General features: G+C 45.5%; 1 protein-coding gene across 2 annotated transcripts in view; it reads left to right on the top strand.

Annotated features, from left to right (window-relative positions):
- The window catches only part of LOC119169699 (uncharacterized), a 97,230-nt gene that overhangs the window by 56,927 nt on the left and 18,181 nt on the right, over window positions 1–22,122 (top strand). For both annotated transcript variants that reach the window (XM_075886936.1, XM_037420728.2), the window contains 3 exons: window positions 2,277–2,460; window positions 3,954–4,283; window positions 12,978–13,093. In XM_075886936.1, the coding sequence (XP_075743051.1) occupies window positions 2,277–2,460; window positions 3,954–4,283; window positions 12,978–13,093 (630 nt within the window). The remainder of the gene's footprint in view (window positions 1–2,276; window positions 2,461–3,953; window positions 4,284–12,977; window positions 13,094–22,122) is intronic.

Consider the following 22,122-nt stretch of genomic DNA (forward strand, 5'->3'; position numbering starts at 1 on the left):
AGTTGAAATTCATCGCTATATAAGCTGGCGCGCTTTCACAGTAGAGTGTGAGTAAATACGTCGAGGTGTGAGCCGTTAACTTTGAATGGTTGTTTGTGCTCTTGTTGCGTACTTGTTAGAGTATACGCTAGTGTACTTGTTGCGTACTATTTGTGTACTATGTGACCATGTGTGCATGTGTAGCTATATAGATTGCATCAGCACATAATAGGCTTTCGGTGTCCGTAAGTGGTCTTGAATGGGTTGATGCGTAAAATATCCACAAGGGAGCCGTGATAGTGGGTAATAAAACAAACGTCGCGGCAGTCAACTTTTTTTTTTAACTTTGATCAATCCCTCCAGATGGCGCCACCTACCACCTACTTCATTGCTTTGACGCTCTCACACCTCCAGCCATTTATATATCGTTGAACATCTATCTATCAAAGCTGCACTACGGATTCGGAATGGTTTCGCTGCGATCGAGTGTACGGTTTGGAGGCACATCTCGTGACCTGCGGACCCGTAAGCGCATGGATAACGTCGCTACACTATGTGAATCTGCGAGAAATAAATACAGCAAGCCTAGCATGCACTCTTCAGGTGAGGGCTCTGCAGAAACCGTGTCTTTCGGAGTGAACGTGGCTTCGCTGACCAAACAAAACGTACTTGCTCCATCGTTCTCTTTCGCGATGTGTTCACCGCCACAGGTTCGTCTGCTTGTTTTTATAATAATTTCGTTCAATATCAAGCTCAGCGGAACCGTTTTTTGTAACTTTCAGTGCCGTGTACTCCTTACCAGTCGAGAATCGTTGCATTTGCTAAGCCTACTCGCTTCGCCGGGGGGCAGCCATGTTGATTTTCATAAGGAGGAACGTGTTTCTCCGTGGATGAGGGAGCAACGTTTCTCTATTTGAAGACGAACATTGGGGACATCGCCGTTCCTCCCTAAATGGAGAGTACGTCACTCCATTTTTTTTTTAAGAGTGTGTATTCCAGCCACGCCGGCACCGCCCAGTGTCCATGGTTTGTTAATAGATAGGGTAGTTAAATTAGTGGAGGAGCTTTACAGAGATCTGTATAGTAGCCGGGAAAACCATGACCTTACTACAGGAACTAGCAGTTCCCCCGATGGCATCCCACTAGTAATGATAGAAGTAAGAAAAGCCTTGGAGGGAATGAAAAGAAGCAAAGCTGCTGGGGAGGATCAGATTACATCAAACCTGCTGAAAGAGGGTGGACATATTGTGTTAGAAAAACTAGCTGCTTTGTTTACAAAGCGTCTCCTGACTTGAAGAGTACCAGAATCTTGGAAGAATGCTAACATCATATTATTACATAAGAAAGGAGATGACAAGCTTGCTCTCCATCGTAGACAAGCCATTTACAAATGTTATTGGTAACAAAATTAGGAGAACGTTAGAATTCAATCAAACACAGGAACCAGCATGATTTCGGACAGGCTACTCAACAATTGAACTTATTCATACTATTAATCAGGTAATAGAGAATTGCTCAGAAAGTATATATAAACATTCAGGAAGAAATCTACAGAGAATCAACTGCCACCATAGTGCTTCATAAAGAAAACGACAAGATACCAATCAAGAAGCGTGTAAATTAGGGGATACAATCTTCCCAATGCTACTTACCGCGTGCTTACAGGAGTCTTTCAAAGACCTAGAATGGGAAAAGTTAAGAATAAGAGTTAATGGAGAGTACCTTAGTAGCCTCCGTTTCGCCGGTGGCCAGGTTGCTAAATACTTCCATGCACAAGATTGGACAAGGTAGGATGCATGCACTTGTATTAAAAATAATGCTAAGTGGGCGCACTATCTTTAAGCTTGTTGGTGCACCTTGAACTTCGGGTCAACTTTACGTAGACGGGATCAGGAAGGAAGGAAGGAGACAGGCAAACACAAGCGCTAGTACTTGTATTTCGCCTTCTTTCTTTTTGTCTAGATATCGCACCGGGCCTCCAAAGCACCGGCCTTCTTTGAAAGAGTTCTTCATTATACTACCTGAGCACATAGGACAGCCTATGATCACATAACCTCTACCCCCACACACTTTTGTCCTTGCTCACTTGTTGCCAGGACATCTCTCTTCCCGATGGCTGTTTGCTATGCTCTCAGAAGAATTATAGAAAAAAGAGTGGCACCTTCTTGTTAAAGAACATAATGGGGTGTTCGGGGTTCGGGGTGTTCGCGCTGTTTACCTTACTAATATGAATGCCATGTTGGAGTCCTCGAAAGCAGCATATGTTGGTGATGAGAACAGGCATAATATTATTGCAGGTGGACGCAGACTGAGCGTTGTTCAGCGGCGGCGCGAGGGGGCGCCCTGCAGCATCCGCCGATGGGGCTACCTCCCGATGCAAGCGGGTCTGCGCGACTCTCGCGCACCACGGACATCGAGTCGCAGACCGATCCAGTGAGCAGGGCGCCCGCAGCTAACGCTGCCGGAGGAGGACAGAACGAAGTGCGTATACACATCACTCAAACACACGTGACTTTGTTTCTGGGGAATAGCTGCTCACACATTTTGCGCGAAAGTAGCACCCGCAGTCTGGCAATATCATGCACGACAACACTTAGCCACTCATCAGACAAGATGGTTAGAATAATCACCGAGGCTGCACACGTAGAAAAAATACAGCAAGGTTCATGTGTAACCATGTCGTCGCTTGCACTGACCGATAAAGTAAAGCGTTTTTTAGGTTTGTATAATTAGATGAGTAAGCGATTGTTATGAGCGGATGAAAAGTATAAGATATTAACGAACAGTGTTTGTTTTCCCTGTGTATGCTATATATTTCATGCACTGTGGCAAATAAAAATCAGCTACGAGTCAGTGCTCGTGTGCGTGCTCCTTCCTTCCCTGTATTCTTGCGCTGTTCTTTTCCTTACGAGGGTTCCAAAAGTCCCGTGACTTAGTGGTGGCATCCCTTAATCACCTGCTCAGGTGATATTACCACTTGAACAACACATAGTTTGAAATTGTGTGAGGCGCCAAGTTTTAGGAAAAGAAGTGGTGACAATGTAAATGACTCACAACGGTAGTAATTTAACTATCGTCCCATGAGAGCACGCGATTTTAAGGCAAAAACGTTAAAGAGCTCGTTGTGCTCTCACCGGCTTATGCTGGGGTCAAATATCTTTTTCGTAATTTTCACAAAGTTCGCAAAGGAAAAAAAAATTAGGGGACCCTTAAGATTCGCCTCTAATAGTTGAACGCGACAGCGACATCCTGTTTCTTGTGTGTCATCATAATCATCATCAGCCTGACTACGCCCACGGCAGAGCAAATGTCTCTTTTATGCTATACGCCCATCAACCCAGTCCTGTGCTTTCCGTTGCCACGTTATACCTGGAAACGTTTTAATCTCACCGGCCCACCTGACGTTGTCTCCCTTCCGTGCCTTCTTAGGAATCCAGTAAGTCGCCCTTAATGACCAGTGGTTATCCTGCCTACGTGCTATGTGCCCGGCCATTGTCTATTTCTCTTTCTTGATTTCAACTTTGATATCATTAACCCCAGTTTGTTCCCCGGCTTTGTTCTCTTTTTGACTCTGAAACTTAGACCTATCATTTTGCTCTCCACCGCTCGCTGCGTCGTCCTCCGTCGGCTCTGGCGACATTCTGTCATTCTGTGCTCACAATTTATTCACCTATGCGTTGATTGGCCATAGATGTTTTATTAGAGAACGTTGCGTCTCTCTCTCTCTCTCTCTCTCTCTCTATCTATCTATCTATCTATCTATCTATCTATCTATCTATCTATCTATCTATCTATCTATCTATCTATCTATCTATCTATCTATCTATCTATCTATCTATCTATCTATCTATCTATCTATCTATCTATCTATCTATCTATCTATCTATCTATCTATCTATCTATCTATCTATCTATCTATCTATCTATCTATCTATCTATATCTCATTGCTTCAAATGTATACGGTTCGAAACAGTCTCTGTCGGACGAGGAGCTGTCCTCGCCGTTGACGCACATAGAGAAGATGTTCGGGACCGCGGAGAACGGATGCCTGAGCGATGCCGTCGCTCAGATCCTCGAGGACATGGATGCGGAGCCTCGGCCCGCGACGCGGCCGCGCACGCGCCGCACGGCGACTGGCATCACGGTTCGAGCCGCGAGCCGGCGGGACACCGGAGTGCAGACCGTCAACGACCCGGTCACCGATGAGGCGCCCGAGTACGCCGCGCGACCACCGCCCTGCAAGAAGCGCGAGATGATCCCTTCCATGGCCGTCTTCCAGGAGGTCGACAGGATTGCCCTCAAGGTAGGCGGTGACTTCATTCATTCATTCATTAGTTATTTCTCTCTATACGAGAACGCAAAATAGAGGAAAAACGAAACGCTCACTCAAGGTCTTTGCTTTAAAAGCAGTGAGATACGCAGGCCATCATCAACAATTCCCAACTATGAATAGAAATGAGAAGTAAATAGGAAAGGTGCATTGACAGAATAATGCAATGCATATGGTAACAATAACAATAAAGTGATATTAGTAACACACAACATATATATATATTGTAGCGATGCTGAGGCCGACAGGTTAAAAAAACAAGCGTCTTTATTAGGGCGAACTTGTGCCCACAATTCTAAAAACTGGGGTGTTTAAGCCCGAGTAGCCGAGTGGCACAGATACAACTAACTTCCTCTTCCTCGTCGTTGGGGCGCACGAACGCGTGGCGCATGCCAGTCGGGTCTTGCTGGTGCTCTTGCCATGATGATTGCGGCGGCTACTTGAACATGGCCAACCTGTCGCAGCATTATCCCCCTCCTCAGACGCATCGTCCCGATGCTTGAGAGAGTGAAATGATACATGCGCCCTCTCACTCGTTTTCCGACGATCTGTCATGATAGGGCTTCATGCGGACTACATGTACCACTTCCGTGGTATTGTGGCGTCTTGAGCTCACGTGTCCCGCGGATCTGACTTCATAAGTGACGTCGCTGATACGGTTGAGTACTTCATAAGGGCCGAAGTATCGACAAAGAAGCTTTTCAGAGGGTCCGCGGCGGCGCACTGGGATCCATATCCACACTTTGTCACCGGGATGATAAAGTGCGTCACTGCGTCGCTTGTTGTACCGACTAGAGTCGACGCGCTGTTGACGGCGTATTCGGTATCTTGCCATTTGTCGTGCTTCTTCGGCTCTTTGCAAGAAGTCATCTAAGTCAGGTGGATAGCTGTTTTCGTCCTGTAGTGGTAACATGGCATCTAGTGGGGTGGTCACTTTTCGACCGAATACTAGTTCGAAAGGGGCAACGTGGGTTGTTTCTTGAACGGCTGTATTATATGCGAATGTTACGTAGGGTAATATTTCATCCCACTGTTTATGTTCAACATCGACATACATTGATAGCATGTCGGTCAGAGTTCTGTTGAGGTGTTCGGTTAAGCCATTTGACTGAGGGTGATACGCCGTTGTTCTTCTGTGATCGGTATTTGTCATGCGCATCAGGCCTTGCATAAGGTCTGCAGTAAATTCGGTGCCCCGATCCGTAATAACGACGATGGGCGCACCATGTCTGAGCACTATGTTGTTCACAAAGAACTTGGCGACTTGGGCAGCTGTCGCACTGTACAGAGAGTCAGTCTCAGCATAACGGGTCAGATAGTCTGTAGCTACGACAATCCATTTCTTGCCTGCACATGATGTCGGGAAAGGTCCTAAGAAGTCCATGCCGACTTGTTGGAATGGGGCATCCGGAGGGTCTATTGGATAGAGAAGGCTGGCTGGTTTTACGGCTGGAGTTTTGCGCCGTTGACTTTGACAACAAGTTTTCACGTAGCGCTGCACTGATGCGAGCAACTTAGGCCAATAGTACTTCAGGCGAATCCTGGCGAATGTTCAGCTCACACCCATGTGGCCGGATGTTGGCTCGTCGTGGCATGAATGCAGAATTTCCCGTCGCATGGCTGTGGGCACGACTAGTAAAAACGTTTCGCCATGAGGTTCAAAGTTCCTCCTGTAAAGGACACTTCCTCGAAGGCAGAACGTGGAGAGCCCTCTGGAGAATATGCGAGGAACTTGAACGTCGAGACCGTGCAGGTGTTGTATAAGCGCCAGCAAATCCGGGTCATCTCGTTGTTGTTGAGCGATTTCGGATGCGTCGACAACGCCTAGAAACGGGAAGTCTTCCTCTTCAAGTACACTTGGATCGACGGGAGAGCGTGACAGGCAGTCGGCATCACTGTGTTTCCTTCCAGATTTGTATACGACTGTAGTGTCATACTCCTGCAGCCTAAGGCTCCATCTGGCTAGTCGACCTGACGGATCCTTGAGATTTGCTAGCCAGCATAGAGCATGGTGGTCACTGACAGCTCTGAACGGTCTACCATAAAGGTAGGGTCGAAACTTATTTATTGCCCAGATGACTGCGAGGCACTCTTTTTCAGTAGCAGAGTAGTTTGCCTCAGATTTTGAGAGTTTGCGGCTGGCATAGGCTAACACTTTCTGTTGACCATTTTGCCACTGGACCAGGATGGCGCCGAGGCCGACATTGCTGGCATCGGTATGGACTTCAGTGTCAGCTGTCTCATCAAAATGGGCAAGTATTGGTGAACCCTGTAGCCGTTTTCTTAATTCATCAAAAGCTTTCTGTCGTTTGATTTCACATGTGAAGGGCACGTCTTCTTTTGTCAGTTTTGTAAGAGGATGCGCAATCTGAGAAATTTTCAACAAATCGCCTATAGTAGGCTCATAAACCCAAAAATTGACGCACTGACTTTTTGTCTTTGGGTGTAGGGAACCTCTGAACAGCGGCTGTCTTTTCTGGATCAGGACGAACACCGTCAGAACTAATGACATGTCCAAGAAATCGCAGCTCTTCGTAGCCGAGGTGGCATTTTTCAGGTTTGATTGTCAAGATTGCTGGCCGAATGGCTTGTCATACTGTGCGCAGTCGCTCTAGATGTTTGTAAAACGTTGCAGAGAATACCACCACGTCATCTAAATACACTAGGCATGACTGCCATTTTAATTCCGTGAGGACAGTGTCCATCATTCGCTGGAACGTCGCTGGCGCGGAACAGAGACCTAATGGAAGCGCTTTGAATTCGTAGAGGCCTTTTGGTATTACGAATGCCGTTTTTTCACGGTCCCGCACGTCTAGCTACCTCTGTTTGCCAATATCCGCTTTTCAGATCCAAGGAGGAGAAAAACTTTGCGGATCGCAGCCGATCTAGTGTATCGTCAATACGTGGAAAGGGGTAGACATCTCGTTTAGTTACACTGTTGAGTTTTCGGTAGTCGACACAGAATCTAAGCGTGTTGTCTTTCTTCTTAACGAGCACTACGGGGGACGCCCATTGACTATTCGAAGGCTGGATGACATCATCCGAAAGCATTTCCTCCACTTGCTTCTTAATGATTTCCCGTTCTTTCTGTGACACTCGATATGGATGCTGGCATATAGGCCTCGTGTCGTCTTGCGTTATAATTCTGTGTTTTGTAATTGACGTGCGCTGGACCTTCGAGGCAATTAAAAAGCAATCAGAGAATTCTTTTACTAAGGCGTAAATCTGTTTCTTTTGACTGTCCGGAAGGCTCTGGTTGACGGTCACAGATGTGTCGATGTTGCAGGCCACTGGTCGAGTGGTTGACGTGGTTAAGCTGCATGGTTCTGTCGCCATACAGAAGTCGTGTAAATAGGCAATAGCCGTGCCTTGAGCGATATGTTGAAGTTCATTGGAGAAATTCGTAAGTAGGACATCTGCATGGCCATTCGTCAAGTGAACAAGACCCCGAGCTACGCAGACACCTTTTTTGAAAATGTACAGAGGATTCATGGTTTACCAGGTTTACCTCCGGAGCTTCGCCCACTCATCATCATTCACTTCGTGGATATGGCGGAATTTTTTTATATGGGCTCACCATCATGCAAAATATTACTTCACAGCCCGAGAGTAACGGTGCTGGCCCTCGCAGAAACCAGCATCACTGAAACCGAAAATTTCTTGCTACGTAGAATTTTCAAGTTCGTGCAAGACTTGAAAGCACACGAAGGTTACACAAACAGAGCAGCCGAGAAACTATAATAATTTGGTCGTATTGCAGGAGGTCCGGTTCACCTGGTCGTCCAACCACACTGGGTAGACAACGCATAATTTAGTTAACTCGGCCGGATCACTAATTTGTGCACACAGTGCGCAAATGCTTCTGACCTATTAAGTACAATTTCTTTTCGATAGAGGGCGCAAGCACTGCTGCGGTTGGGGGTAGCTGCTTGTTGCTGTACCGAATTGTTTGGAGGCCGTCCATGCGCGCCACGTGCAGCTTCGGCTCAAACCAATGCTTCTGTTCAGCCGTTATGTACAGGTATACGGCGCCGTGAGAAGAAAAGAAATTGAACGCATGGTACGTTGCCAATCAATAACCGTCGCCCCTAGTAGACGGGGCGTGGCTTTGCTCTTGTAGAGCCGGAAAAATAACTGTAGCTGTAAAAAAATAATAGAGAGAAAGAGAACATAGAAAGTACGTATAGCCTGAACTCTGACTCTTGAGGAACGCTGGGAGTCCAATTTTTTTTGACCGGCTATTTAAAACTGATCAATAACGCATGCTTTGAAGCTCCTGTAGAGAAACATAGCTCTATGAAATAAAAAAAATAGAGGTGGTGTTGGGGGAGGGGGTGGATGAAGGCGATGGCGCGAACATCTTGCGTTCTTCCGTTATGAATTTTCGGGGAAGAAAAATGAGCCTTCGATGAACCTCCCTCCCCTCCTTTATTTCTAAAAAAGAGAAGAAAAAATGAATTAACGATAGGAAGAAAGAAAGAAAGAAGAAAAAAGAACGAAATGACAAAAGAAAAAAGAAAGAAAGAACGAAGGAAAAAAGAAAGATAGAAGGCGAAATGAAAGCTTAGATTGCGAGTCACGCATAGCTAAGTCCACGGCGAGGTTAAGCGTTTGTACCTTACTTTGCGCTGTTCTCGTTTTGTTGTGTAGAACTTGTGCTGCCGCTTCCGGCCTGATGACTCTCACCGACGTGCTTTTCGAAGATAAAAAGCGTATTGCAATCAGAATAATCGCTCTCAGCTCGAGGGAAGTTTAATGGATTAGGATAACTTTCAAGTACAAGTAATGATAAAGAGAATCTTGGTAGATTGATCGAAATTTGTAGTTCCCTATGTAGTATACGCCACTCAATTTATTTAATTATAGAACACGCAACTTTCGAGGGCACTGTCAAGATTTGGGCTGTTTTCTCAAGCAGCTTGTAGGTTGTTTGTATGAACATGTTGCGACGTTTGAAGAACACTGGCTCTTTTTTACCAGGCGATTAAAGCAGCATTCATGGCCCTCGCGAAAATAATGGGAGAAGGAATTTGAGAAAAGTTTTCTGCGCAATCTACGATCAAGGAACACCTCTCAGGGAACCCCTTTGAATCAACGGGCTTACTTTGAACCTCTTTGAATCAAGAAACCATCTTTGAATTGAAACAGTTCTACTGTTTTATTCAGAGAAAAAAATTCTCCAGAAATCCACCGAAAAAACAAATTCCGGCAAATTAGTCACAATTTGTTTCTTTTTGTGTCCTTTATATATATGGTTAATTAAAAATTCCTTTGTCAGAAGCCGGGTGACAGGTACAGTTGGTTCCCCTTATCTGAATATGAAACGTTTGATCAAATAATGTGTTGTGTCATCGTGATATTTAGAAGTAACTTTCACGTGTTTCAAAAGCATCATAGTTTCGGACACAGCATTTTTAGGGACATTTTTATGAATAATATGAGCGTTTCTTCGGGGAAGGCACAATTAGAGGGGTATGATTTAATCCTGATGATCGTTGTTATAAAGCTGAGTGAGACGTCAGTATATGTGGTAATGTTATTTATAGCATGTATGTGTGCAGTATAATTATCCCGTAATCGTCATCATAGTCGTTATCATGAATAATAATGAGAAGGCTTTCTTACTTGGTTTTTCTGGGATGAATACAAGATCTGTACAAACTGATGACGCTGGGCACAGTATAAAGTCTCATACTGTACGTATTCCAGTTTGTCCGACAGCTCTGTTAAACGCTTTGGCCATGCCTGGAAGGTCTGTTAAAAAATAATTGCGCTTCCTGCGAAAGCGGCAAGTTAGAGAGCTACTCCAAAGTTGCAACGTTATAGAGAGCGACCGTCACCCGTCCCTCTCCCCGTCATATGATTGGGCACACGTTTTCTGCCATTACAGTGAGTACCACACATTTTTCGTGCCAGTTTACTGCGCTGTGTTGCTTCTTCCAAACCTTAGTATGGCTTCTGTGCCATAAAAATTGAAACCTCCAAGAAATGTGGTTCTGTCATTTACACGTCGTCTACACAAGCTGTTCTGATGCCTGAATGACCGAGAAGTCTTTTTCTTTGCGTTTTTTGTGTAAAACAATCTGGGACATAAACGTACTGCATTTAAATAACAATGCAAAAGTCGTCATCATGCAGAAGTTGTGGGAATATCTTAGTGAACTCATTGCAAACAGTTCAATGCCAATACTTCCGTAAAAAAAAAAGCACATGCCTTGGAAAATCTTGAGGTCCGTATTCCGTAGCACTCTCTTTTATCAGACACGTTGCATTGATTACCTATACTGTCTACCCCGAACGTCCCCACGGCTTGAATCATGTTGTGTCGCTTTGTCGTGAGGTTGGGCCTCGGAAAGTCTCAAGTTCCACCCATCGCCGGTCAGGGGCGAATAAATCTAATAAGAAACCATACCTAAACATTATGCTAAAATGCCAAGCAAAAAAGAAACCATAGTGGCTCCGTTCAAGTCTGCCCTAGGGGACGCCGAAAAATCCGCTAAGGGTACTATAGTAAGCTCAAAATTTGAAGCGAATAGAGCCACCATTTTTGCGAAAAAGTGCTGTTTTCTATATATTTGAAGGGTAACATCTGCATTCCGCTTCGTGCGTAGTACTTCTGAGCACGAAATTTGTTTAGCGATCGCCGTGCCATGTGGGTTCTACTATTGATTCCCTTATCGGTGACAGTGACGAAGCGGAAAACATGCGCTGCCGCTCATCGACGAGGGCAGCCGACACGCATATGCGCAGTTAGTTTTCATCCGATGATTAGCGTGGTTCTCGGCATTTCGTTTTCTTTTAGCACGTTTTTATTAGCTTCGGTAAGACACTGCAGTTATAGTAGGCATAGTCGCTGTATTGCTGTAAGATGCCGCAGGAACTGTTTTACGGCGAAGGCACCAATTTCTGCAAGTTCCGCGGCGATGACAGGTAGAATATTTTTGCCAATGCGCTCATATTTGTTCTTTTTTTGTCGGGGATTTCACTCTCAGACCTTGTTATCACTGTCAGTGTTGTGTTTTTGTGCAATGCGTTTATTTTCACTGATCCTACACGTGTTCAAATGCTTGTGCTTCTCTCGACTTTCGCTCTACCGCGATTTCCTTGCGAAAAACCAAACCTCCTTGGGTCATCAGCCTGACCGCACTATGTCGTAATGCAATAAAAAGGGTGGGTGTTAAGCCGTGCTCGGCGAAAGCAGAAGCTGTAATTCGAAGCTGTTGCTGAAGTACCTCATGCTGATTTTACGACTATTTTGTAATGATAGTTCTTACTAAGGAGACACGCTTTTCTGTTCGTTTTGCCTCTGAAAACGAAGGCTTGCCGTTTACAAACTCGCGATAATGCTTCAAACAAGATAGATTTTTTTTTTGTTTCCATTGAAACATGATTGCTGGTCTGCTGTCAATAAATAATGTTGCCCGTACTCAATCGTGAATTGTTTTTATTGGTGCCAGCAGCGCCCCGCCGCGGTGGTCTAGTGGCTAAGGTACTCGGCTGCTGATCCGCAGGTTGCGGGATCAAATCCCGGCTGGGGTGGCTGCATTTTCGATGGAGGCGGAAATCTTGTAGGCCCAAGTGTTCAGATTTGGGTGCACGTAAAAGAACTTTAGGAGGTCAGAATTTCCGGAGCCCTCCACTACGTCGTCTCTCGTAATCATATGGTGGTTTTGCGACGTTAAACTCCACATATCAATAAATCTGGTGCCAGCTGCCAATGAATGCCTTTCGATTCTATGTAACCTCTGTACGCACAGGTACTGTGTTCTGAAGGGCGCCTTAGTGTGCTTAAAACAAAAGGGCGAAAGATGACGAGACATCCGTAGACCTACACGAGTCCTAGTCTCTTTAGTCCACCTCTGTTTAGAAATGATAGCAATAGGTGAACAATCAGCCGAGGTGACCGCGTAGGGGCATACGCACCCGGTACAAAATAAAAAGGGTTACCATTTGTTTTTTTCTACCTAAAGAACAACAAATTTTGTTTTCCGTTTCCTGTTTACTCAGTGCCATCTCTTGGTCGCCCCCAGCTGTTCCCTGGGCCACCGCTGCTTATCTTGCGTACTGTTGTCTAGGCTACAGTTTACCTTCTCTAAATTGGTTTTTTATTTTGTGGTGAGATTTTTAGTGTGAGGCCCACTGGATGGCTTTCAGCGCTCAAAGTAAAGTAGCCGGTACTCTGAATTATTGCCAACTTTTTCTAAACACACAAACTGGCCCCCATGCTACAACTATATTCACGATATTTAATGAAACTCTTTGCAGCAAGGTGCTAATGGTATGCGTAGAAAAGCCCTGCATGAAACTAGATTGCTTTTTTCATAGAAGTTCTCATCATAGCAATGAACGCAAAGTGGAGGTTAAAGTGCAGTGTATTGAATACGGGTCGGTGCTGAATGGCCCTTGGTAGATTTAAGTAGTCCTTATCAGTCTAATGATGCGTAAGAATGATCAATTCAGGACGTTTTAGTAGGTTGCTATAAAAATTGAATTAAGTCTCAAGTGTTCACTGATCCTGCATTTATGTGAAACTTTGTACATATAACTCGAGATCTGCAGCAAAATCACGATTCCGAGATCAGGCTTTTATTTCAACGCCCTGCGATCACAGGCGCGTTAAAAGTTTGATCCGTGATTTTTGTTTGTTATTTGCTCTCTGCCACGCAGGTTCCTAACACTGCCAAATCCACCCTGCAAACCCTGGTCTATCACCTGATTTCTTACTGTAGGAACGACCTGCAGAAGATTCGCATGTTTTTCCGCTGGATTGCTGAAAACATAACGTAAGTAAAATGTTTAACTGTCGTAGCTACCCTTGTCCCTTTGTCTAAGCTAAAACTGTAAGTTTGAGAAGATTTCGTATTGTTCGCCTGTTTTTCCTATATCTATTCTGCAGTAATTAGACAATATTTGAGCTCAGTGGTGTGTTTAATGCGAACAGCACCCCTTGTTGCTTAAATATATAGAATAAATTCTGAATGATTTTGAGCACTATGCAATCTACTAGGGGAAAGAAGCAGAAGGATAGCAGCTAATAAATATCACCTTGTGCACTGTCCATCGCCAAAGCAGCTTGTTATGTTTGGAAATATTTTTGTCGATTTCGAGTAACATACGTACTCCGTCCCGAAAATAATGAGGAGCGCTTGGAAAGACGAGGACTATGTGTTTACAGCAAATGGGAACTGTTTGCGAACTATCTATAGCTTCTTAAATATTGTAAGGCAACGTTTCAGCTGCAAGACACTTCTTTTACTTGCCGAGCTTCTGTGCCACAACACAGGTCAGACTGATGATGATGAATATGTACCTATGATAAGATGACGCGCATGAATAATGCTCACACTTATTTTCCCCCGACGTGTGGGTGGCCAGACCAGACGCGTCTTAGACGGAAACAGAACATCGAACGAATGGCTTCAGACATGATACGTGGACGATCTCTGAACCACGACAGCGACGATCCGAAGAAAGGTTGGTGGGAGTGACACGATAGTTCACTGGTGACGTCTGTTCATTGATTGTATAGGGTCCAATGAAGCGCGACTGAAACTTGTCGCACAATCCTGGAGTACGAATGGGCGTCCAAAGCCCATTCATCCCCCGGACTGAAGAAGACGTCGCGATGAGAGCTTTGGTAGCGTTGCTTGCGATCTTGCTGATTGGCTTCTGTATCAAGTCAAGCCCGTTGCTGACATTCCTCGAGCCTTGTGTTTAACTGCTCTGATACGGTTGCCGAGGCGTCAGTTGGTACATTTAGGAAAGAAACGTCGATGGTGAATGTCAGTGAACGGTCGTACATGAGGTAGAAAAGCGAGTAGCCAGTAATTTTTTGAACAGCGGTGTTATGGGCAAACGTCACAAAAGGCAAAATTGTTTCCTAGTTGTCGTGGTTTGGTGCGATGTACATCGATAGCATGTCTGTTAGTGTCCGATGAAATCTCTCTGTCAGCCCATTAGTTTGGGGGTGATAGGCTGACGTCATCTTTTGTACTGTGCCACAGGTTCTGAGCAGGGTTCCGAATATGGTGGAAAGGAACGTCTTGCCGCGATCACTCAGGAGGACGCGAGGGGCACCGTGACGCAATACAATGGCGTTGAGAAAGAAGTCTGCGACGTCTGAAGCAGAACTTGTGCGAAGTGCAGCAGTCTTCGCATACTGTGTCAGGTGATCGACAGCAGTCACAATCCAACGATTACGTCCTGGCGTGATGGGGAGAGGTCCGAGTAGGTCTATCCCAACAATGGTGAAAGAAGTCGCGGGACACGGGATGGGTTGCAGAAGGCCAGCAGGAGGCGAAGTTGGTCGCTTCCGCTGTTGACACAGATGGCAAGATGCAACGTACTTGGCCACAAAGGTAGAGATGCCAGGCCAGAAGAAATGTTTCCTCATGCGGCCGCTAATTGAGAGGCTCGTGACACAACTTTTTTTTTTGGAGATAAGCATCGCCAGAATTTTTCTGGGGATGTGGAAAGAAAACGTTTTAAAGAAAAACTTTCATAATATTCCTTCGCCTGTACAATGTCGTGCTTTAGTTGGGCCCGCAGTTTAGATAGTGTTTCAGCATTCTGAGCAGATGGGCGTCGCCATTGCTGCATCCTTGCCCATTTTATTTTCCTTGCCAATTGAACAATATCTTTTGTTATCCAAGGGTTCATACCTTGCCACTGTTTTCGTTTACAAGGGTTGAAATTGTTCAATCAGTGCCAGACAGTTTCTTTAAAGAAACACCACAGGTCATTGACAGATATGCTACCCGATTCATACTGCGGTGTAAATGGAGAAAACGAACAGTCCAATGCATCTAATATATCAACGTCACTGGATTCTGCATAGAAAGGAATTAGCCCCCCTTTCTTTTGTTGCTCAAGGGCAGCGATAGCTGGTACAGTGAGGCATGCTATTTTATGATCCGATGTTCCTTCAAAAAGATGCGCTGTTGACTTTCGCCATAGCGGTCTATTGTTTACAACAAATAAATCTAAGACTGAGGCACTGTTTCTTCAATGTACGTAGGTAGCTTTACAAGTTGTGTTAACCCATGTAGCAGGACGATGTCCACAAAAGGTTCAGTGGAAGCGGAAAGCGCATCAGGGAGCTCGTTTATGCAGCTGGCATCTGGAACATTAAAATCTCCGACCACAAGTAAATTGTCCCTGCTGTTTCTATCTTCGCATAAAAATTCGTGAAGTTTCTCAAAGAAAACAATGGTTTAACTAGGTGGGCAATAAAGTGCCCCAACGAGAACGTGGAAATGCCCCATAACAAATCTCGCTATGACACATTCCAAATCCACTATATTGGGTAACCTCGTCACTGTCACAGATTCACGAAACATGACTGCTACACCACCGCCTCGAGAGCCCCTGTCTTTCCTGAGAATTCCATGCCCGATTGGTGTAGTTTCTGAGTCGTTAATGTCACAGTGCGGCTATGTTTCAGCCAATACTTTTATATCGGGATTATGAGTAACTACAATAGTGTCAAGGCTCACCATTTTATTCGCAACGCTACGCTCATTTATGTTTGACAACAAAACAAAGCTTTGTTGCAGTTTTCTCGTCATTTTGCCTGTGCTCGCCCCTGTCTGTGTCTGTGAATCGGGATGATTTTCACTTCAGCAGAGTTTCATTGGAACAGTTTTATTGTTTATTTTAACTTTGTCTTGAATGAGCCTGACTACTTTACATTCGCGTCTCGCGTCAGCGGTATTATCCCATAGGTGTTTCCTGAGTTGCCTGGTTTCCGCTGAAAAGTCTTCAGCAATGAATACACAGCTTCCTTTTAGCTTAAAACAATTTTTCAGCACCATCAACTTTTCACGGTGATCAAACAGCTTTATTTTATAGGCTATGTTGATAGTGCTCCGTCCGCACAGTGTCGCCAACCAATGTTTTGAAGATACCCTGTGCCAAGATAAAACCTGCACTTCTTTACCCTATAGAACTTCTTTTTATTATCTTAATTTCTATCTTATAAAAATAGCACCGTGTAACAATGATAAAGAACAGATAGCATACACACCACGATGCTCAGACGTATGGGGTGCCTCTGGAATCGGCCTGGTGAACAAGAGTTCTTGTCGGTGCTGTTCTTAGAAATTTGATTGATTTGTTATGTGGGGTTTAATGTCCTAAAACCAACATATGGTTATGAAAGACACCGTAGTGGAGGGCTCCGGAAATTTCGACCACCAGGGGTTCTTTAACGTGCGCCCAAATCTGAGCACACGGGCCTACAACATTTCCGCCTCCATCGAAAATGCAGCCGCCGCAGCCGGGATTCGATCCCGCAAGCTGCGGGTCAGCAGCCGAGTACTTTAGCCATTAGACCACCACGGCGGGGCACTCTTAGAAATTTGTCCACTGTTCGCGAGTTTGTACGATCCATGGCCTACCACGGAGTTCTAAGTTGAAACTGCTGCGCGAGGGCTCGTTGGCACGGGAGCGACGGGACGAACGACCTCAATGACGGCACAGCCAATGGATTATTTGATTGCGTACCACGCAAAGAAGGGCGTCACTAACGTCACTGTCAATTGCACGTGCGCTTGGGTGCGACGCAGAGATCGACGTCAGGGACAACGCAGCCAATGGAGACCACTCTCGAAACATGAGGTGACAACGGTTTTTCGTCTCATCAAGCCATATAAAGCTTTCACTGTAAAACGGCGACGGCGCGCGCATATAGCATCCATAAGCCAACTTTCTCGGACGCTGCTTCCACCCCCTCCCCCCCTCCCACATTCTTCTTATGTTGGGCTCGCTTACCAAGGTGCTCCTGTTTCATCTTTTTTTTTTTTTTATGGCCTGGCTTCAGAAATTTCGTGGGAGACTCCCTTGAATAGTTTTCTTGCTCGTCTTCCTTCATAGTGGCAACATTGTCAGGTCAGATACTGTACGTCTCTGTGTGTCTTGTTTTCCGAAATAAGCCTCGAAGCCTTGGTAAACTTATTCGAGATGATGTCGACGATACCCCCTATTTACAGCGAGAGACAACACCAAAAAAAGGAAGGCGCACAAGACATGGAGCGCTGACTGACTACTTATATTTTATTGAAACCAGCGAGTGTTTTTTTTTTTTTTCATGCCACTGGTGGCCTGACACGCTCTGTAGGCAGGGCGTGTTTCGCTTAGCAGAATAACCACTCGTCCTAAAAAGTAACTGACTGGATTCTATGAGAAGGCAAACGCGCGACGAGTATAGACGGAAAGTTAGGTGGAAAGATTAGGTTACGGCGTTGCTGGCATGTCGGGTCAGCAGCAAGTGCATGACAGGGTTCATTGGCGGATAATGAGAGATGCCTTTGCCCAGCAGTTGGTGTAGTTAGGTAGATGACGATGACGATGAGGCACCTTCATCGCAGGAAGCATTGGGGGGCGGGGAGGAAGCTTGAGGGTGGTCACGTGGTTTCGAAGTATTGCGGCCCGCGAAGGGCTAAGAAATAGTCTACTTTCTGTACGGTATAGTGACCCCAATTCTAACCAGCGTAACCGGCAACAAGGGAGAAAGGTTGAAACGATTCGGCGGCGGCGATTCGGCGGTGGCGACGAGAGGAGAAAGGACACGTCGCTCGGAAAAAAACCTTGACCGGCCTGCCGCTACAGCGTGGTGTCCTATCTCGCTGGGCCCGCATCGGAAACGGCAGCGACACGCTTTGCATAATGCATGAGCCCATCGCGCACGACTGCCCATCGAGGGGCGAGCGTGCGCTGTGCGGCTATATAAGAGCGTTGCATGCGGTGGCACCGACCACGTCGCCTTTTTCAGCGTGTATGTGTGGTTTTCCACGGCGTTTAAGTGTTTAGGCATTATGTTATGGGACAGAAGCTGTTGACAAAAAGGGCTTGCTTGCAAAGATAAGAAGGCAGCGCGCGCACTTGTAGCGTTTGTAGGTGCATCGACGAAGCAATGTGAAACCCGGACATTCTCGCGAAATAAGTACACGAGAAAAAAAAACATTTAAAAAGTGATACCTGAGGAGCGATTACCCAGCGAAGCAAGGAATATGGTCTTTAATAAACTCTTATTTCTTGCCACTAAAACCAACAGGCCGCTTCTGGGAGTGCTTGCGTCACATATACAAGAGGTTAATCCATAAAAAGGGCTTTTCACCATTTCTAATGCTACATTCATATGTGCAATATACAGTTTTTTTACGTGGCTTAGTATGAGTTCACAAAGCTGTTTTATGTTTTATCACAGGGCAGTTGTTGTGCTTATTAGTACACTGACTTATTTAGCAGCTGCTACTATATCTATATTGCATATACAATAGGCTGTGCATACTGGCGCAGCTGTTCTTTTGCTCAAGTTTAACAGTGCAAAAATGAATCATATGAAATTCATACTGATATTGAATCAGCCGAACACCTTCACCAGTGATATGCCCTGCGAGATTATCGGCTAAAATAGTCTTTAGAAGCACTATTTATCGTACGGAGGTTTTGTGGACACCAATGCAGCCGCTCCACGTAAATTATTCTAAATTTTTAAATATTGAAGCAGCCTTGCTACTGAACTGAACCCATTTAGTGTTAAAGTGAACCCATTTACCTCGCTTGCAATAACTAAGGATTACTTATTTACGGGTGAAGCTCCTAAAGCCGTGGGTCTGTGCACCTGCTTGTCTCTATTGGTAACGTGACCGCCTTGTACTATTACTCATTCAGCAGGTGCGGACAGATGGACGGACTAACAGACAGACAGACAGACAGACAGACAGACAGACAGACAGACAGACAGACGGACGGACAGACAGACAGACAGACAGACAGACAGACGGACGGAGAGACAGACGGACGGACGGACGGACATACATACAGACGGACGGACGGACGGACGGACGGACAGACAGACAGACGGACAGACAGACAGACGGACGGACGGACATACAGACAGACAGACGGACGGACGGACGGATGGACGGACAGACAGACAAACAGACGGACGGACAGACAGACAGACGGACGGACGGACGGACAGACACACGGACAGACACACGGACAGACAGACAGACAGACAGACAGACAGACAGACAGACAGACAGACAGACAGACAGACAGACAGACAGAGACACAGACAGAGCTTCATGGTTTAGCGAGAAAACCCTCTGAAGCATCGCCCCACTTGTGTTCATACACTGCGTGGTTATGCTGTGTTTTTTTCCTATCTCGCCTATTTACGCGATTTTCGATGATGATTAACTAGCACATATACGATAACTTGAGTGCAATGACAATGAGAAAATTATGCAACAGCCTGGTGAAATTTCCTATACGGCTCTCTGTTGCTTTTCACACGCTGCAGAAGCACTTTATCAAGCCTGTAAGGAAGCTTGTCAACATTAGAAAACGCAGCAGTGGTCTGTTGAGTATCCGCAGAGCTCTTTATACCTGTAATGTTACAACTAACTATTCAATGAGTACAGACAGGCCTGAAAGCTAAACAGCCGCTAAACGGTTTGATTGATTTTGATAGTGGACCATTACTCAAGATTCATGACGTCAGATAACCGGGCCTAGTCTTTGTTTTTTTCGGAAAGTGTTTTTTTTTCTTCTCGTTAGTGAATCAAAAAGTGGAGCTTTATTACGCGTTTTGAAATATTTTTCGCTCAAATAGTTGGGATGATGGCCTAAATTGCTGCCGTTCCGATACAGAATGATTTTGTTATCGGTTCTGTACAGACAGTTACTTTTAAAAATACATTTATCATCTCTGATATTAGTATACGGTCAGTTTTGTATTTTTCGAACACAGTTATTTAGAAGGGGGAAAATATTCGCGGCTGTTGAAGTGAAAGCGTATCATATACGTGTGCACGAAAGAACAGGAGTGTGTGCGAGCGCCTCATATAATGCCTTTGTGCATTGCGTTACGAACGTAAGGGTCTCGATAAGAGGGTGTAGGGAAAAAGGGGGCAGGGCTCTGGAGAAACGTCACGCACTTCGTCCTCCTCTCCCGTCCTCCCACTTTTTTTTTGGGGACCCTTGCACACGCTTAGGCTTCGCCAATCAAAAGTTTCGTTGGTCGTTCAAAAACGCCAAGCTATTGCTTCGTTGACAGACCACGCTCATTCTGCTCTCTGCGCCTACCGTTCTCACCAGTCTACACTTTCATTTAATTACGCATTGAGAGAGTATTTATGGCCCAACGTGAATTCATGGCACAAGGAAGTCATTTAAGTGAGCTTGCCGGCCGTGCGATGAGTGGTGACCAATTGGTTGCCACCACGGCTGCAGTCTTTTGCTGTAGGTGAAACGCTAGAGATTGATGTATATAGATTTAGGTACACGTTAAGGAACCGCAGGTTCTTTTTGTTGTTCCAGAAACATCATCATTCTGGTCCAAAGAACATGTAAGGGAGACCTCGCGTGATTCCTCTAGTCCCACATAACCCGGTGGAAAAGCCTCAGGTCGTCGAAATTCGCCAGAGTCCTTCACTAAGGCGTCTCTCATAATGACGTCGTGGTTTTTCGGCGTCAAGCCCCAAAATTTATTATTAGTAGGGGCTTTCCCCGAACATTTCGGCCCAGGTAATTACTTCTGCCGGAATATGGTTGTCAATATTCGACAGGAGTGAGTCGGACGCCTCGTGGCAGGAATGGCAGTATTGTCTATGAGGGTGGGTGTCCCTCGCGATTCCGAACAATGGGATGGAGTAACTTCCCGTTTTTTTTCTGCAATTATGCGACAAAGAGTGTGTGTAGCACTGATTTTGTCGCCAGCAACCAATCTCTGCTTCCTCACACCATTTAAGCCACATTACCTTGTATTCCGTCGTGCATCATCTCTAACAAGAATGACGTTTCCACAAAACGGCGTCAACAGTAGCTTTGCATTGCTTCTTCGATCAACGCCTTAAATAAATCTTGAGTCGTGAGGCACAGCGGTAAATAATATGACTTACGAGGCTTCTTTCTACCTGGCGCTTCTTTTCGTGTGACAGAGGGCGAACACCCTTACCCAGCAGGCTGATTGTCATAAATTATTAGGCAGTTATAGTATGCCGGGCTTAACGGGATTCTGGGGCGTACCGTGATACCGGGATGGAAGTGCGCATGTGCAGATACGTACGATACCAGTACCACTTAGCGCACGCGCGCTATTTTTACGATTTAACGTTACCGTGGTAGCGTAGTTGTACGTAGTGTACGTAGTGTACGTAAAACATGGCGGCGCTCTCGGACGCCCACTTCGAAGTGATTTCAGCGTAGTTGTTAAAAGGTTCATTTAGTCCGTAGCAAACGACTGTTTAAAATGGCTTCGCTTGCCTTCAATTAGCTTCGGCGACCGAGTATTATGGATAAGTTGGTGTAGTTTTTGAGATAGCTTCCAATTTCGAACGTGTCTAGGCCCAACTACAAGATCGATGTAAACAAATCGTCAACATAAATGTTTTTGCGTTGTGTGCGTGGTTCTTATTTATTTACTCTTGGTATGACTAAAAGAATCTTGTAACAATGCTTCGCATGGTGTCGCAGGCAGACACTCTCGTTTTCATTTGCTTTTCACTGTTCTTACTTCTCAGCCCTCTGATAGGTGGCGCCACAATCCCAGCTGGGGCACGTAAACTACGTAAACGCTATCTCGCTAAACTATAAGACGCTGTCCACAACGAACGTTTGCTGCACGGTAACGCCATTCCCTTAACCTCCGCTATTACGCTAACGGTAAACTATAACTGTCTATTAACGTTGTTCCGTTCCGCAAACATGTATGTATACGTTTCAGAGGTAACATGATCACCGATCGAGTATCGATCGATCATCGGTACGTGCGACCAGAAGCATTATTCAAATAAAGCAACAA

Source organism: Rhipicephalus microplus, chromosome 2 (assembly GCF_043290135.1).
Source record: "Rhipicephalus microplus isolate Deutch F79 chromosome 2, USDA_Rmic, whole genome shotgun sequence".
Lineage (NCBI taxonomy): Eukaryota > Metazoa > Arthropoda > Arachnida > Ixodida > Ixodidae > Rhipicephalus > Rhipicephalus microplus.